Source organism: Chamaea fasciata, unplaced genomic scaffold (assembly GCF_029207755.1).
Source record: "Chamaea fasciata isolate MVZ Bird 193981 ecotype frontalis unplaced genomic scaffold, bChaFas1.0.hap1 SCAF_14, whole genome shotgun sequence".
In the NCBI taxonomy this organism is placed as follows: Eukaryota; Metazoa; Chordata; class Aves; order Passeriformes; family Sylviidae; genus Chamaea; species Chamaea fasciata.
The window spans coordinates 8312379-8325924 of NW_027094099.1; the positions used below are offsets into that span (position 1 = coordinate 8312379).

Genomic DNA, 13546 nt, shown 5'->3' on the forward strand with positions numbered 1-13546 from the left:
CATTTTTTCTATTTTGCTCTGTTTGTCACACTTCCAGACCATTTACCCCTGATTTTGCTAGAAGCAAATGTGGCACACCCACCAGTATCATGGCTTTTTTCATCATTAGGAAAGAACCCACTGGTGCATTCTGTGATTCCATTTTTCTATGCAATCTGCCTGGCTAAATACCTTTCTGAAAGGGATATGCACATTCCTTGGGTTGCCCACCGCTGCGTGATCCTGGTCTCTGGATGAATCTCTCAGGTGCACAAAAAACCTCTTCCAACTACAGACTTGTGGGGCATTTAGTACAATTCAGCTGTGCCAAAATGATTGGCAGCTTTAGCTTTCACAGATCTTTCTGATCTGCCTCTTAGGTTCTTCTGAACAGAATCACACAAAGCCTGTCCTGGCCAGTCCCTCCTGAGCTGTGCTAAGTAGAATCCATACCTTGCTGTTCACATAATCTATTTATTTAGGGACCACTAAAGATTTATTAATGGTGGGCTATTTAAACCCCTCCCGTATGCTCTTGAAGAGAGTCCACAGAAGGTTATTTTTCAGCCAAGAACCAGACAGTGAAAAGTAGATGGGGAGGGAATAAAATACTCTTGTATAATTTGATACTGTGTTGTTAAGAAGTTCCAATGGACTGAGCCTTCCTGTCCTATCAGCTGCTGTCCGGGATTCATGAGATCCTCGAGTAATGCTGCTGAGGGCTCAGCTCCTTATATTTTGATCACTAGGAGTGGCCAAAAGAACTAACTTTAGCCAAGAGGCAAAGGGTTTTTTCCCTTTACCCTGATACTGAGCAGGGGAGGCCACGCAGCCTCGACAAGCCAGGGTTGGGGGGCTGTGGTGAGGTGAGATGGGGGCCAGTGAGGGGACAAGAGGAAATGGCCTTAAGCTAAAGCACAGGAGATTCACATTAGATATTAGAAGAATTTTCACTGTTCGGTTGGTCCAAGCACTGGAACTCCCAGGCTGCCCAGGGAGGCGGTGGAGTCACCATCCCTGGAGCTGTTTGAGACCTCTGGCTCTGGCGCCGGTGATGTGGTTTAGCCGTTACAGTGACGCCTGTGCGGCTGGACTGGACCGTACTGAACGTCTCTCCCAAGCCCGACATTTCTGTAATTTTGTGATTCTAACGGGCTGGGCACCGGGTCTCTGCAGCCCCTGGCAGCCGCCCCGAAGCCGGGCCTCGAACCCGCGGCCCCGGACGTGACGCGCGGGGCGCAGGCGGATCCCGCCCCCGCCCCGCAGCCCGCGCGCGGGGGCCGAGGCGGAGGAAGTCTGGCCCCGCCGACCCTCCGTCGCGCGCGCCGCCGCCATCTTGTGCGGGAGGAGGCGGCAGCAGCAGCAGCAGCAGCGCGGAGGAGCCGCGGCCGCGCCTCCCGCCCGCCTCCTTCCCTCCTTCCCTGCTTCCCTCCTTCCCGGCCCCGCCGTCCCGCTGCCGCGGCGCCATGTCTGCCGAGAGCCCCGAGCCCGCCTCGGCCGAGGAGCAGAAGGTGGGTGGCCGGGCCGAGGAGCACAAGGAGCCCCGCGGGGCTTCTCCCGCCTCCATCGGCGCGGCCGGGCCTCTCCCTCGCTCAGCCCAGGGAGCCCCGCGGGCCGCAGCGTCTCCCGGGCCCGGCCGCCCCTCCGAGCACCGCCTGCCCCGCGCTGTCCGAGCGCGGCGGGGCCGGGCGGCGCCCCCCGGGCAGGATGGGCCCCGCGGCCGTGTGGGGCTGGAGGCGGGGGAGCCGCCGCACCGCGATGGCTCGGGAGCCGCTGTTCCCGGGCCCATCGGCGGTGTGCGCTGGCCTGGCCGGGCCCACGGCGCTCCCTCGCTCCTCCGGACTCGGCCCCGCTCCCTCCGGGGCTCCGCGGCCGCGCCGTCCTGCGCCATGGGCCTCGGCTCACCATCGGCGGGGTGGAGACCAGCCGGAATCCGCAGGCTAAGCGTTTGTTTCAGTTCTGAAAAACCTTCAGCCTTTAATGTAATCAATTCAGGAGCAGAAATACCCAAATCACAGCGACAGCGACCTGTGCTAGTTAAGGATTTTAGAAAGAATAACTGGCTGGGTTATCTTGTGGTGTCCCTCTTCTGTCATCTCTGTAGCTAGTAATTGTATCATTTCTCAGGTGGGATTTGGTTTCATAGATGGCTGTGCTGTGACTTTAAGAAGCCGTTTGTTTTTTAGTCTTGTCATTGCTGTGGGAGCCCAGTTGCAATCCCCGCGGCTATGATCCGGAGAAGTTATGAAACACAAGTACTGCTTTGAAGGACGCTAAAAGAAAAAAAAGCTTAATCTACCTCAGCTGTTAAGTTTTTGTTTAATAATTTACAATTTGTAACGTGAGTTAGTCGCACAAGTAGAGCTTTGGGGCTTAATAAGGAATACTACCTTCTCAATAGGTGCAGTAATCAGAACCAGCTTCTTGTCAGGTCTGTAATCTGCTCTTAAATAGGTGTGCTCTGCAGCGTGACTGAACGTTCATGCCAGGTAGGCTGCTGAACGGATACTGTTCCTGTTCAAAGCCTATAAAAATAAGTCCCTGGCCTATGCAGCACTCCTAGAATAGCTCTGTAATAAGAGCATAGTTAAACATGTGGCAGCAAGTTTATTGTAATGCCTTCTAGGGTGTTCTGATGAAGTCAGGTGACTGGGGCTGATTTTCCTAATGAACTTTCACACTAAAGTCTTGAAATGTCACGTTTCTGCACTGCTTGGAGAAATTACCTTTTATTTGAGAGATGGGAGGTCCTTGCTGCTCTCCTAATTTGATCTTATTCTGGTAAAGTATTCAAGAAAAATTATATAACATCAATAAAATAGAACTTTGCTTTCTGCAAGACTGTGTTCTGGCCTGATACTGTGATATCAGTGCTGTTATGACATTGCAATATTAACCTCCAATAAAACTGTTTGTCTGGGTAGGCAGAACTGAACATTCACTCAGTTAATGCTTAGCTCTGAAACACTTACATAAACAACCCATTTTGCAGGACTTATTCATATCTATGCTTGAAAAAGATGACGCCCCTAAATGAACTTTGGGCCAGTGTTTTCAGGATGAGAGCGTTTTTCTAAACTTTGTGACATGCTGCACAAAGCTTGTGTTGAGCGAGAAAGGTTTTTTAACTACAGTGATACAAACTGAAAATCTGCCAAGGACCAGCATTTCCTGTTCTCAGTGTGAAAACTCAGGACTGTGTCAGGGGGAAGTTCAGAAACAAAGAAACTTCAGACACAGGAGGATGTGTGTTTGGTTGACTCTTTTTGCCTTGAAAGCCTGTGTTTCTCAGGACACTCTTAGAGGTGGTGCGTTGTGTTGCTGAACTGGCTTTTGCCACACCAGTTTGCTTTAGTGTTGTGCTCTTGCCATGTTTTTCCCATTTTCTGTTTTGCATTTTGTCTGATGTCTTCTGCTGAAGATGAGCCATTCATACCAGAGTTTTAAAAGGCTGGTGACTCTTCTTTTTAGTGATGCAGGTCAGTTGTTCAGCAGATACAGAACTTTATGCTGCTAGAACCTCTGCAAAGATTAAAAGCAAAAGCTGTCTTTAAGTGAGTTAGGTAACTACTGCCTTCCTGGTGGATCATTTTAATGACTTCATGAGCTGTGTCAGATTCCTGTGGAGTACTAAAATTATAACTTTTGTGTGGTTGTCACTTGGAAGAAGAGCGTGGTATATCTTGATTTCTGCCCACTCCCGAGTCATTTGTTAGTCACTTGGTTGTTGCTTCTGTAATTCAAGGGAGAATGTTCTGAATGTAGGAGTGGCTTGGGCTAAAGTCTTCGGGGCTCAGCAGCACATCTCTGAGAGTGCTCAATACCACCTAGTCCTCAGAAGGATATAAGAGCAGGACGTGCAGGCAGAGATCTTCCCAGGAGAAGTCTCCGAGGTCTCAACAATCTGGTTTAAGAGGCTTCTGAGCTGCAAATGAACACATCGAATTGCTTTCTGAATCTAAATTCTTGGCACCCCCTGTATCCTTCAGAAAGGAGTTCTGCAGCTTAAAGTATTTTTTGAACCTGCCATCAGCTGGTTTTGTTTGACACCCCAAGTCGTGGTATTGAAATTCTTTCATTTGTGTTCTGTGGGTTTTTGAGTCTTGGTTGTTGTTGGTCATCCAGAAGAAGCGGCCGTGCTCTGTATCCTTTTGAGCTGCATTGATGCGTAACACGGGGGTTTTGTTTGGATTGCCTGCTGTGCCATAATTTGTCAGCCCTGTGAGTTTGCATAAATGTCTCCTTTGATGCACCCTGAATACGTATTTATATAAGCTATTATTTATTATCGGTCCTCTTGTCTTCAAAAAATATGTCCTTTTGGCTTTTAATGGCAAAATATGCCCCTCAAATATTTTGTCTGTTGGCTGAGCAGTGAGTAGCCAGTGATTCAGGGTTAGATGTTCAAAGCGTTGAGCTGAAAGGATTACTTTTGAGCAAATCCAGTCCGTGTTGGCATTCTGATGAACCACAATAGGGAGAGCAGCTGCTGCATGATGAGAGATGTGGGCTTGGCTAGTGTGATACTGCCTAGTGAGAAGTGGTGTAGTTCTATGTCCAGTAGTGTCAGGGAAAATTTCCCCTTTATTCGTGTTTGTGTTTTGCATTGTATTGCCTAGCTGCATTTTCATCTAATAAAAAGCATTGGTTCCTGAAGTTTCTCTTTAATTGTTATGAGAGTTTCTATTTTTTCCTTGGGAGAACAGTTAATTCAGTTTCCTGTTGTATTGTGCAAAGCTGTCCTTGAGGTGTTTCAGCCACATGGAGCAAGTAGATAATGTTATATTCTAAATCTGTTACAATCCTTGTTTCTGAGGCACCTGACCAGAAAGATGTTGAATCCTTTACAACCTGGAGCAGTTTATGAGAGGTAGCAAAGAGGCAAAGAGCACCTAGGGATGGGCGAGTGTGGTGGTGCCTCCTGTTCTTGGGCAGTCCTGGCTTAAGTGTCTCCGTGCTCACTGTCCCTGTCCTCTCTGCTGCTGTGTTAACACACCTGTTTGTGCAGCTGCCGGCTCACCCAGGCTGTGCAAACCAGTCCAAACGAAACAGCCCAACAAGGGGAGAAGAAAAAAAAATTAAATGTGGGTTTTTTTTTTTTCTGTTGAATTAGTTTCTGTGAACCCTGACTGGGGAGTAGAGTTATGCTGATTGATGCAATGCAAAGGATGATGACAGGCATGGAGAAGGGTATGAAGGGGCTGCCTAAGCAGCTTTAAGTGGACATGAAATCTTAGTCATAGATGAATGATGCCCTCCTGATTTCAGTGGCAATTCTTACTTCCTGCCTGAAAGTCTTTCTTTGACTTCAGGTGATAATAACAATTCTGTGCTACAGCAGTCAGTGCAAATCATTATACATTTTTTTCTGAACAAGGAATGGTTTTCATTAAAAAAAAAAAAAAAGGCTGAGACCAAATACTGGGAAAAAAAACACAAGAATTTTGAATGAAAGGTATTTTAGAAACAATCCATTAGAATAAATTGTACTTCTTACATCAGTTTGCTACGTGGACACGGAAGAGATGAGTGTGAAGTAGAGGCCAGTGAACAGACTGCAGTTTTGCCAAATATCTCTAAATTATTATTTTGAGCATCCATGTTTTACAGTATGCTCATAAAATAGGCATTTTATTTTACACAAATGCACTACCCAACTGTCTTCATCCTCATAATTTCAGGATAATTATAGACATGTATAGAGAAACACAATATTGTTATTAATGTAACAGCAGGCATGGTTTTGAGACTGTTTCAGGATGAATATCATCACATTACAGCCATGGCAGCCACACAGATCAGTGTGGCAGTGGAAGTGCCAGTCTGCCCGTGCAACTAAATGATGAAACAGGCATTTGGAAAAAAAGTCCTGTGGTTCTTGCTCACTATTCAGTATCCATTTGTTCTTAGTGGACCCTTTGTTATATCCAAGAAGAAAAAGAGTTTTGTTTGAGGGTTTTTTTCCAAGATTGAATAATTCAAATTGTTTTTCTTTGAGAGGGAAGTGCGCACATCTTCAGCATCTCCAGGAAAGGTGTCTGAAATGGGAGGCTGAACTCCTACAGTTGCTGTCAGCATTTGAGAAAGAATGTATGAAAATGTCTAATCAGATAATTGTTATGCTTACTTGGTAGCAGCATGTGGGTGTATTACCTGCAGAGCTCTTCAGCATAGATGTACATTATTGGATGTTTCACTTACAGTGTCACTCACTGTCTTTCAGGAGATGGAGGATAAGGTGTTAAGTCCAGAAAAAGCTGAAGAAGCAAAATTGAAAGCAAGATACCCTCATCTGGGCCAGAAGCCAGGAGGCTCAGACTTCTTGAGGAAGAGGCTTCAAAAAGGAGTAAGTTACTGTCCACAGGGTATAGACAGAAAAATCCAAAATTCCTGTACCTACGATTTTTTCCTACTCCATGGGCCTGTACATGGTAAAAGAGTCTTAAGAGCCTTAAATTTTGAGAAAACAAGAGGAAATTTGTCTCTGCAGAACAGATGCCAGGTTGGCAGGATAGCTGTTTACAGCATCAGTGGCTCAACCACACTTGCTATAAAAAATTAAACTTAGAAGCTGCTGTGATAGACTTGAAAAAGGCATTACAGTAAACACCAAGGGATAGAAACTCATCCTTATTTTGTAGTGATTTTATCCTGTCCATTTTTATGCCCCCAAAATTGATATCCACTGCTTTTATCCATATTTCTAGCACATGAAAGTTTGGTCAGTCTGTTGTTAGACCAGGCATCATCTGACATTAGTGGTTTGAGAATGGTTGTATAATTCTGGATATACACCCAAACCCAAAAATATTGATAGAAGGATGAAGAGTGGGTTAATATTTCAGTATTGTTCCACATCTAACTAGTCTCTCTTATTTTCTTAGCTATTTGACTGGGGTTTTTTTTAGTTTAATTATTCATAGAATGATTATGTAATGCCTTTCAGGCATGCTAGGACTCTGTTCTTTGAATAATCCTGAAGCAGTATGTCACTGGTTCTGGTGGTGCTTTCATTGCTGTCACATCGTTGTGGGTTTTTTACTGTTGAATAGGCCCTTGCAGTACATGTAAAGATTCCAAGTATAAATCCTTCTCAAACCAGCTGGTGGAGTTCAGTAATGATCTAATTCTGTGCTATCTGCTGACATCTCTTGGGAATTGTTACTGTTGGCAGGTTTCTGGATAATCTTTGCCTCATAAGTTGGGAGGGATGAAGGAGAGTTAGTGGCTGCTGGCCCTGGACAGGTGGTAGGTGAGGTGACTGCATGGCCAAAGGCAGCCTAAATGAGACTTCACTGGGTTCAGGGTATGTGTAGACACAGAAGGGAGTGGTAAGTTTGTATTGTGATGATATCTCAGGAAAACAGGCCAGCATTCACTCAGGAAGGATTGATAGCCATAAAGGAATTATAACTGCTTGCCCTTGGTGCAGATGTGAGAGAATCTCACCACCAGCAATAACAGCCTGTACAATATCTTCATCTTAATTATGCACTATTGAATGCAAAGGCTCTTGCAGCATGTATTTTCAGATTTGAGCACAGACAGATCCATAGCCATCTTAATTGACTTTTGCTACTCTGATGAAAGATGGCATAAACTTGTGGATTCCAATTCATAATAGGCCTCCTGTGGTTCCTGGTGTGGTGATAATAACTATTCCATTTATTTTTTATTATTTTGATTTAGTGTTCTCAGTGTCTTAAATGAGGAGGCTTCTTTACTTGATACGGGTTCTGGTGTACTTTGGGCTGCCTGCACTGATGAGAGTTAAAACAGTGAGGATGGTGTGTATGCTTTCAGGTACTGTTTCTGACAGGAAGACACGTGGACAGACATAGCTGGTTTTGAAAGGGATAATCAAATACAGGCCATCTGTAAGAAGCTAGAATAAATCAGGAAAATACAGGAACAAGTTAAAGGAAGAAATGGACTGATATTCTAAAGCATGAGAGATGGTGGGTTTTCTCAGATATTCTTCTGTGGTCAGCTGTAGCCCAAATCATCTTTGGTTTGGCAACCAGGACACACTCTGCCAATTCATATTTGCTGTCCAGAAATGTTCTGCATTTGATGCACACACCATACTAGCACGCTTTCTCTGGAATAATGGTAGATGAGAATAGTATTACATCCTGTTCCTGTGGAGGCATTCTTAGAACTCTTAGCTGGACAGAAAGATTTCTGCTAACAGCTGTATCACATCTAAAGATCAAATGGTTCTGTTAGTACCTAGTTGCTGTTTAAAAGTTTCTTTGGTCACTTCAGTCTTACAGGGCAAAATGGGAAAGCCTTTTTCCAAATCACATTATATTCTGCCTTGAGGTCTAGGCTGCAGAGGTAGTGATAGAACATTGTGGTGTAAATAGGGATTACACCATCAAAAGGATTGCACTGGGAAGGTTTATAAATAAAAGTATGTGATTCAGATGTACAACAGACTATGGGAGAAATAGATCCAGGAACTTCAGGGCTCTGGCAGGGAACATTAAAAGCTGTTTTCAGGAGGTCTTGTCTGAACAACCTCCTCCCCCTTTGGTAAAGGCCTGTTAAGTCAGGTCCTCAAATCACTTCTGTCTAGCAGCTGCTGCCACTGAGAATTTTGCAGCTGGGTAGTAATGTGGGATAAAGGCTGTGGTGGTAGTGTGCTGCCTGGAAGCACTTGGACATAGCAGGTAGTGATGGCTGCTGTTGAGCTGAGGACTAAGCCTGTACAAATCTAACTGGGTGGTCTACCCTTCAGGGGTGGTTGTGATTGTAAACAGTAGTTAGTGGTGTAATTCTTTGTCCTGAGTCTAATTTCTCATATATGAAATCTGTTCAAAACCATGGGTTACAAGTATCTTAGTGGTAGACCTCATGGTAAGATGTAAAAACAATACAACTATTCCTGCAAAATGTCAGTTAGTAGCTGAAGACTTTATGCAGAGCTTGGATGAAATTCCATGCCTCATCTTACCATGATGTGGATAAATGACAATCACTTGCCTTTGACATGCATAGATAATTTAATATTTTGACGAATCTGGCTGCTCTTAAAAGTAATGCTAATAAAAACTTTCTGACATATTAAGGAACACTGTTTTTCAACTAGGAATTTAAAACTTAATTTACTTTTGTTTTCAGAAAAAAAAGAAATGGGGGATAATAATTTCCTTGACATAGTGCTTTTCAGAAGGACTGTACAGTAGATTTGACTTCACTAAATAATTACTTTGGGAACCTTAGGGATTACAGTTTCACTGTTTTAATGTGTGCAGAGAGGAGGTTTTCTTGTTAACACGCACTTTCATGCTACTTTGATCTCTGGTGTGATAGACCGGGCTCTGTTCTCCAGCTTTAATTTGGGCGTTGTTTGGTTATTGTGTGTAGCAGAACTTGTTCACTGCCACAAAATTTGCAAACCCCAAGGTTTCAGCTGTGGGAGATGAGCTTTTGGGAAGACCAGGGCAAAAATGCTATTCAGATTACTGTTCACAATAATGTTCACAATAATTTTAAGAGTTCAGCTGTCTGTGCTTACTAGTATTGATAAAACCTTTTTTTAATCAACGTAGAGCTACTTTGACGAATCACAGAGATTTTACAACTTTTTAAAGTTTAAAATATCTGTTTAACAGTGTAATTCAGTGTATACATCTGATAAGATTTCAGGCTTTTAAATATATGTGTTTTGTCTTCTAGCAAAAATACTTTGATTCTGGTGACTACAACATGGCTAAAGCAAAGATGAAGAATAAGCAGCTGCCTACTGCCGCTCCTGACAAGACAGAAGTGACTGGTGACCATATTCCTACTCCACAGGATCTTCCACAACGGAAACCGTCTCTTGTTGCTAGCAAGCTGGCTGGCTGACGAGAACAGCTGAACTGCATGATTATTCTCATTCCTGTTATTTCTCCTTAATAGTTATTTCTCACCCTCACATCCCCCTTTTTCTTTCTTACACTAAGTCATGAGACTGACAGCTTTGCAGGTAGCGATAGCATGTGCTGCTATTGTAAGGGAATACTGTTAAGAGTAAACTGTAGTATTTGGACTAGTTGAGAAAAATGCACTGATTAAAAAGGACAAGTTTGGTTAGAGCAATGTAATCTACTTGAAAATGTACATATTGCCCATTTCCTAGTGTAGGACTGGTTCCAGCAAGTGACATCGCAAGTTTTACAACTTCTAATGTTTCTGCTTTTGTTATTTCATCTTAATTACAGCATATTTGTATTTAATATAACCTCCAGTTGTGTTGGGTTTTTCTTCCGTGTTTGGGTTTGTTGTCTAAAATAGAGGTTTAGACCACAAGTTGCTAGATGGTAAAGCATGTATAAAAACAAAGACAGGGCTCTGATTGAATTTTGTTTCTGCTTTTGAACTTGAACGGCCTTAAACCTGTTTCAGCTTTAACAATAGAGTTTTTACTTGGGCAATATTTGCCCATTCTGGTGTAACTCTTGTGAACCTAGTGCTTATTGACAACTGCCTGTTGAAGCTGGTGTTCTTTTCAGTTCCGTAGCTTAGGACACACTTTTGTTGAAGATGTGGATGAAGTGTGCATGTGCATAGACTGTTGAATTCACTCTTGTGCCATTTTTTGTAAATACAATAGTTTTGCACAACCTTTTGCAAACGTCTATTAGTTTTACATTTTAAAAAGCAGATAATGTGCCAATCAAAGCACAAGTGATTCTGTATCTTTCGAAGTCTTGTCCTGAAACTAAGAGCCCAGAATCTTGCTACTGAAAGTAAAAATTCTATACCTGAAATTTGTGAAATGCATTTACACTTGACTCAACCTTATGCTTTTGCAGTTGTATATTTTGTTTCACAACAATATCCAGCATTCAAGTATAAATTTGGAATTTGTACCTATATTTGCAGGCAAGTGCCCTTTCTGTTCAGCAGTTGTTAAGCTTTTAAAGCAGAAATGCTCTGTCGGCATAGAATATGGCTAAGTGTACTGTTCTAGAGAGTTCCCTGTGTGGTAAACACCAAATCTAGGCTCACTGACATTGGATCTGCAATTGTCTTTGGGCTGTTTTAGACTTCTGGAAGCAGAAGGATATATTTTCTTTTTTTCTTGGACTCCTGAAGAGGTAGTAAATTATTTCCTTTTCTTCGTACAGCAGCCCCTCATTGACTCTGGAAACAAATATCTGGAAAGGTATTTCTAGAATGACTTACTGAGAAAGAGGTAACTTTTCGTATCAGAAGATAGGGATGAACTCTAGTTCATGCTTATGATGAAGGTTGAAAGTACTAGATAGACAAAATTCATAGTTGATACTAGTCAGGTGAATTGATGCATTTAAAACATGTTAGTTCAGTCAAATCAGAATATTGAAAGTGGAGTATGATCCAGAATATAATTGATTTTCATATAGGTAGTCACAGTCTTTGGGTGAACAAGAAACTCTTTAAAAAGATCAGTTTACTGAATGTCTTTTAAAAAAAATGGTTTGGAAAAAGCCTGTTAGAAACAAAGCACCAGTGTGACTAATGTAAGAGAGAACACTTAAAGATGCATGTTTTTAGAAGCTTGTACTTTGTGCTGACGTATTCAGAAAGGTCTTGCGGTATAAAGGACTGCTAGTCAAAACCAATGCTGGCCCATATCTTCTGCAATGCTCTCTTCTAGAGGTAAACAAAATGGTCAAGAGAAATTGAATAGTCTTTATTTGGTCTTGTTTTGATCAGAACATATGGTGTCTGTGTAATGTTTTTGATTCAGAGAAGCAATTCCAGAGAATTTCAAAATTGGTAACCTGATTCTTTTCAAGTCTGTATAGCCCTTTTTTAGTAGTTAGATGGGCTTTGTCAAGCCTGTCCTTATTACTTACCCTCCACTAGTATTACAAATAATTTGTGGCTTTTGCAGAACACTTTGAAGAAATGGACCTACTTGACTTCGTTAACAAATTAGGCTGGAGGAGTAACATGGAAACTGGAAATACTGAAGCAAGCTGCTTTTTATAAATGTTTGTTCTAGTGTGAAAATCCCTCTTTATTTTTCTATGTATAAATGAAATCGAAACTTGATAGGATTGGGCCTGAAACAAATGTTGAACAACTTAAAGTGACTTGCTGTGTATTGTCTGGTGCCACTATTCTGTAGCTCTCCCTAAGGTGAGCTCTCTTGATGTTTGGGAAAAAAGATAGCCATTCAAATTGAAACATTCCACTCACTTAGCTACAGCTCAGCTTGTCCTGCTGGTTGGACAGCACAAGCTCTTCCGATGCTCACTCAGTGACTTGCAGTTCCTAAGATTACTACAAATTCAGCTATGAATATATTATCCATGTGTATATTTGAAGTACTGTAATACTAACTAGGTCAGTGACTGATTATGAGCCTTCACATCTGACAGACCTCAGCAGCAGGCACAGCTATTTTGATTCTATACACTGTATAAAACTTAAGTCCAGTAGTCATTTAACAGTAAATGGAATCTGACTGCAGATCGATGCTTACTTTCAGCTTACTCCAGCAAGATAACTCAGCTATCCAAACTGATGTACATAATGTATTATATGAGTTTTACCATTTGATAATTGCCTTTTTCAAAGAAAACCTGTCCACACTGTAGACTGGCAGTCCCTTTCATATCTTGCCTTGAAAGATAGACAGCATTTAGTTGTTAGAGTAGTACTCATGTAGGCTTGTAATAGCAGATGGCACCAACATTTTATTTAAGATAGTTAAGTGGATTAATTACAACTTCACAGATATGTCCCCAAATCTGTAACACCAAAGGCTTCCCTCTCATTGTTCTTGATGTAGTAGGACAGTGTTTGTGTAAAGGCCACAGGAGTACATTTTGTTGGACATATTTACACCCAGTCAAGATGTTAAGGTGATAAAAATGTCAATTGTTCTTTACAAACTTACACATTGTATAGTATACAGAATAAATTGATTTACTTAGTTTTTATTGCACCATGGAGGTTTGTCTCATCTTTACTGTTGTTTCCTAAACAATACCGGATACTTCGGTATTCTCTATGGAAAATTTCTAAACCCTAAATCTTGCTACTCTGTACCATTAAAAATATGACTGGGCTTTGGTTTCTAGTATGTTAGACTACAGAATTACTTTAATGTAATCACATTTATAAATATTTCAGTGCTTATTTTTCTATTAAGGCAATTAAAGCTTATTGTTTGAAAACTCCGTAACAGATGATTGTTTGGGTCCCTTGCACTGAAGGAAGGGGATGTCTGGGAACCAGCTTGGTGCCAAGAAGTTTGCATTGCTTTAGACTGTTGGCCTAAATATGGCAACGTTTCCAGGAACCACAATGCTGGAAAAAATTCCCACTAAATTCCCAGTCAGCCTGAGGCTCGGGTGCTGATCTCTGCACAGCTTCCAGATCCATGGGGTGTTATTTACACAGTTAGCTCAGTCCCCAAGGTTACAGTAACACCATCTGTGCTCTGCATACCTGCGTGGTACATGATTGTTTCTCTTCCTACATATCTCTTGCATTACATTTCAGAGTTCTTAACTGTTCCATCAGTGCTGGCTGAAACCAGCCCTGTTTGTTTTCTACAGCTAAAATCTCCAGGCCTGGT

At 42.3% G+C, this 13546-nt stretch overlaps 1 protein-coding gene across 3 annotated transcripts; it reads left to right on the forward strand.

Moving 5' to 3' along the window:
* The first annotated feature begins 1304 nt into the window (after nt 1-1304).
* On the forward strand, nt 1305-12910 carry ARPP19 (cAMP regulated phosphoprotein 19). 3 transcript variants are annotated; one of them, XM_066195954.1, is made up of 3 exons: nt 1305-1490; nt 6203-6325; nt 9664-12910. In XM_066195954.1, the coding sequence occupies exons 1-3, from the start codon at nt 1446-1448 to the stop codon at nt 9832-9834; spliced, it is 339 nt and encodes a 112-aa protein (XP_066052051.1). In that variant the 5' UTR covers nt 1305-1445; the 3' UTR covers nt 9835-12910. The 3 variants fall into 3 exon arrangements, with proteins under 3 accessions (XP_066052051.1, XP_066052052.1, XP_066052053.1); XM_066195955.1 differs by lacking the exon at nt 1305-1490 and adding an exon at nt 3790-4040; XM_066195956.1 differs by lacking the exon at nt 1305-1490 and adding an exon at nt 4061-4200.
* The last annotated feature ends 636 nt before the right edge of the window (nt 12911-13546 follow it).